General features: G+C 32.3%; 1 protein-coding gene across 1 annotated transcript; it reads left to right on the top strand.

Moving 5' to 3' along the window:
• The first annotated feature begins 842 nt into the window (after positions 1–842).
• Positions 843–3,320, top strand: LOC110650590 (uncharacterized). The gene is made up of 2 exons (XM_021805627.2): positions 843–2,788; positions 2,909–3,320. The coding sequence occupies exon 1, from the start codon at positions 1,668–1,670 to the stop codon at positions 2,754–2,756; it is 1,089 nt and encodes a 362-aa protein (XP_021661319.2). The 5' UTR covers positions 843–1,667; the 3' UTR covers positions 2,757–2,788; positions 2,909–3,320.
• The last annotated feature ends 877 nt before the right edge of the window (positions 3,321–4,197 follow it).

Below are 4,197 nucleotides of genomic sequence, written 5' to 3'. Positions count from 1 at the left end.
AGCATTATTAAAATTTTTAGATAAATGTTTTTAAAATAAAATTTATAATTTATAATTTTTTTTGAAAATATATAATTTTTTTTTAAATAATTCATCTTTCTTCTAATATGACTAAAGATTTAATAAAACAATATTACTTTTTAGAGACATATATATAGTATAATGAGTAAGTTTTATAAAATTATAAACTTGAAAATTTTTAAATTTTTAAATGATGCAGTAAAAATTGTAGATAATTATTTTTTTTATGAGATAAATTTTTAATAGTTAAATTTGAAAATATTTAAATAAAAAGTTGATATTTAATTTAATAAGCTAATTTTTCATATAAATAAATAAATAATAAAGATTAAAAAGAAAATACACCACATGTCCAATTTTTTAAGTACTCTCTGTAATTTAGGTGATAAATTTTATAAATATATGTATTTCAAATACTTTTCAAAGTTTTTACAAAAAAATTAAGGAAATAATTAAATATTTTTATTTTTATAAAAAAATATTAATTAATTAAAATATTTTGTAATACGCTTTGAATATAAAGAGGTGATAAATAAAGAATAAATGCATTAATAATAATAATAACAATAAAATTTAAAATAAAATAATTAATTTTTTCTTAATTTTTAAAATAATAAAAAAAATAATAAAAAAATTTTTTGAAACCGCCGTTTTTTTAATTGGTGTAAATATGCACTATCAAAATTCATTTAATACACCATATTAATACAGTAATTATAATTTTAATGCATCATAATAATAATTATTATTATTATCATTATCCTAGGAAATTTCTAAGCTTCTTAAACAACAGCGAATACAAATTAAAAGAAAATGAAAGGATTTCTGAGAAAAAAAAAAAGAAAATTAAAAAAAAAAAAAAAAAAAACCCAAGCGGGGGAGAGGGATCGATCGATAAAGGGTTCTATTTATTTATTTAATTATTTTCGAAATTAGCAAAATTCGACAAGAAGGAATTTAAAGAGTAAGCAGAAAAATGAATTGAAATTGCAGAAATGGGGATTCTGTAGAGAGAGAAGAGGAAGAGAAGAACAAAGTGTAGTTGAATGCGTGAGAGAGAGAGGAAGAGAATGCTACTACCCATCTATTTCTTCCACTTTCTCCACTTCCAAACAGGTTAGACTTCTCTCTCTCTCTCTCTCTCTCTCTCTCTCTCTCTGCTGCATCAATTTGTCGTTCAATTTGAAAATCCGTTAAAGTGAAAGTTCTGAGCTCTAGAGGGTTGCGGGCTGATCTCTAACAAGTTCAGAATAATAAACTCTGCTCTTAGCTTCTTTCTAATTTGAATGAAAGGAGGACTTTTGGTTCAGTTACATTGAGGTTATCATTACAAATTTGGCAAGTTGTAGTTGGAGGAATAAAGGGTTTTGTGAAGTTACAAACTCTAATTATGAAGATGACCAGGGCTTTGATTTGTTTTCGCAAATTGAACTTTTGGGAGGGAGAGTTGTAGTCTCCACCGTCTGTTGAACTCTCAGACGTGTTGAATTCTGTATCGGCATTGATGGGTTTTCTCGAAGTTATGGTCATGTTCTTTTTAGGGTTGTGGAAAATGGGATTTTGGAAACAGAGTGAAATAGTGGTAATTAGTTAGGGTTTTAAGTTTACTATTTTGTGTACTGTTGTTGTTGACTATGTTGTGAGAAATGCAACGGTGGAATCAGCCTTCGCGGGTAAATCTAGCGGAGTTGAAAACTCAGATAGTCAAGAAAATTGGGGTGGATAGGACAAAATTGTACTTCTATTATTTGAATAAGTTCTTGAACTTGAAGCTGAGTAAGGTTGAGTTCAATAAGCTATGTTTTCGGATTCTTGGAAGAGAGAATATTCCATTACATAATCAATTTATATGTTCAATTTTGAAAAATGCTTGTAATGCCAAAATCTCACCGCCATTGAATCATGATAAGGAGGTTCCAAAATTTACAAGTGATGGGTCCCACATTTTTCCAAATGGGAAGGCAGATTTTGGTTCTCATCGTTCAAGCATTACAGAAGATGACATAGCTTCAGAAGATGGCGTACCAAAGCTGGTGCAGCATCATCAAGTACTCTTGAAAAAAGCAGACACAGAAGGGGAGGTTTTATTTCACCACCCGACCAAATTACTGCTTTCACAACAGTCAACAGATGGTTTGTTTTCTGTACAAAATAAAGAACAAAGTGAAGTATCTGTAGTTGAAGACAGAAAAGAGTTATCTGCTGTAAGTTCACTTGTGGCTCCACTTGGAATTCCATTTTGCAGTGTAAGTGTGGGTGGTGCCCGCAAACCTTTGCTTTTAGCAAGCAATGATAGATGCACTAGTCCATATGATAATGGTGGATTGCTGGACTCACAGTTGCTTAGAGAAAGAATGCAACAAATTGCTGCAGCACAGGGCCTTGATGAGGTGTCAGTGGACTCTGCCAATTTGCTGAACCAATGTATAGACCTTTACTTAAAAGGGTTGATCAAGTCTTGTGTTGAACTTGTGGGTGCAAGGCATGAATGTGATTTGATGACAAAAAATAGCCACAAGCACAATTCTCATACTAAGGTGGTTAATGGGTTTTTGCCAGGCCATCATATGCAGCTGCAAAATAGCAGTAGACTCTCAGATGGAATGCAAGAACAGAGATCCCACTTTTCAATATCTTTGCTGGATTTCAAAGTTGCTATGGAGCTTAACCCACAGCAGCTTGGAGAAGACTGGCCATTGCTGCTGGAGAAAATTACTCATGTAATTGAAGAATAAAAAGTTGTCTTCTGCTGGAGAAAATTACTCAAGTAATTGAAGAATAAAGCTCCTGCGGAAAGTTGTCTTTCTGATGTGATTAATTTGGTTGTTGCTGCTTTAAAGTGTCCAAGAAGATAGACATTTATGACATTTATAACACTTGCATGCAGATGACTCGATCAACACCATTTCATAACATTATGAATCAGTTTCCTGCTCTCAGATTAAATTCTACCCCTTACAAGATGAAAGTAAATCAGAGCAGGAGATTCTCCTGCATTTGAGCTTCTTGTTGATTTAGTGTACCACATTCACAGCAACTAATTAAAAGGTACACAAAGAAAACAATGTCTATGTTTGGTTGCTCTGTTGTATTTTAGCATAGTTTTCAGCATTTTCTGTAATTTATAATTATAGTTGATAAGGAGAAATTTTTAGAAACAGTTTTGCAGGAATAACTTGTCTAGCTTGTAGGAAGGTAAAAAGTTGCATGTGTAAAATTCCTGTATATTTATTTTCTACACTTGGAATTGCTGAGATCTTGGTGTTAATAAGTTATGAAATGCTGATTTTTTCTGCTGATTTTAATTCCAACTACAAAATTAATTGCTTGGTTTGAACTTTAAACTCCCCTTACAGGTAACATAATTTCTCCCCTCATTTGGCATTTTATGCTAGAATTTGTAAAGCATAGTTGTCCACATGAACGTGCACTGTCTGAGAGACATATACATAACCTTGAACTTACCAAGCTTTTCATTTACAATTCTCTTGAAGTCTGTTTACTGTTGGCTGTAGTGTTCCCATTTATCTAAATGGTTCAGATATTTTCTGGGGAAGATATCTACAAGAATAATATATCTGGTTTCAAACATTGTATAAATTAGTTGTTAGAATTGGCTTTGAGAAATGCAAGTACATGAAGTTGAGTGTTAAAACAACCAAATGGAAACGCTGGAGCATAGTGTTCATACAATGACAGCTGCAAGGACCCTGCTTTACTCGACCAACACTGGCAAATACCGAGCTTATTTGGCGTTAATAAGCGCAGTTATATTGTCAAACCCTGGTTATAAGCTCTATAAAATAGAAAAGGAGAAACTAATTTATTTGTCTGTTATTCTTAAGGCTTTTTAGGAACAAAGGTTTAATGGGTGTCTTGCAGAGAATTTATACGCACTCTATTGGGAAAGATAGATTCTTCAAGGTTAAATATCGCTAGTATGTCTATCACTCTTCTATCATTTAATTAACTGTTGAGAATGCTCCTGTGTTATACGCTAACATCCAGGGATGCACAGCTTTGGTTTATTGTAGAGCAGATATTGCCATCCTGTTTAAGTGGATAATGCTGTGTAAGTGTTCTGAATTGCTGTTCATCTTATGCTTGGTTCTGGTACATCTTCCTGTTCAAGTTTTATAGATGCAGGTGTGTATCACCTAGACCGCTGTCTCTTGA

The sequence above is a fragment of the Hevea brasiliensis genome, chromosome 1 (assembly GCF_030052815.1).
Source record: "Hevea brasiliensis isolate MT/VB/25A 57/8 chromosome 1, ASM3005281v1, whole genome shotgun sequence".
NCBI lineage: Eukaryota > Viridiplantae > Streptophyta > Magnoliopsida > Malpighiales > Euphorbiaceae > Hevea > Hevea brasiliensis.
Note: the sequence above shows the minus strand (reverse complement) of the source record. Positions and strands in the feature narration are given on the sequence as shown.

What these genes read in the sequence shown, in the direction of transcription:
- LOC110650590 (XM_021805627.2), top strand. Translation starts at nt 1,668, where the DNA reads ATGCAACGGTGGAATCAGCCTTCGCGGGTAAATCTAGCGGAGTTGAAA.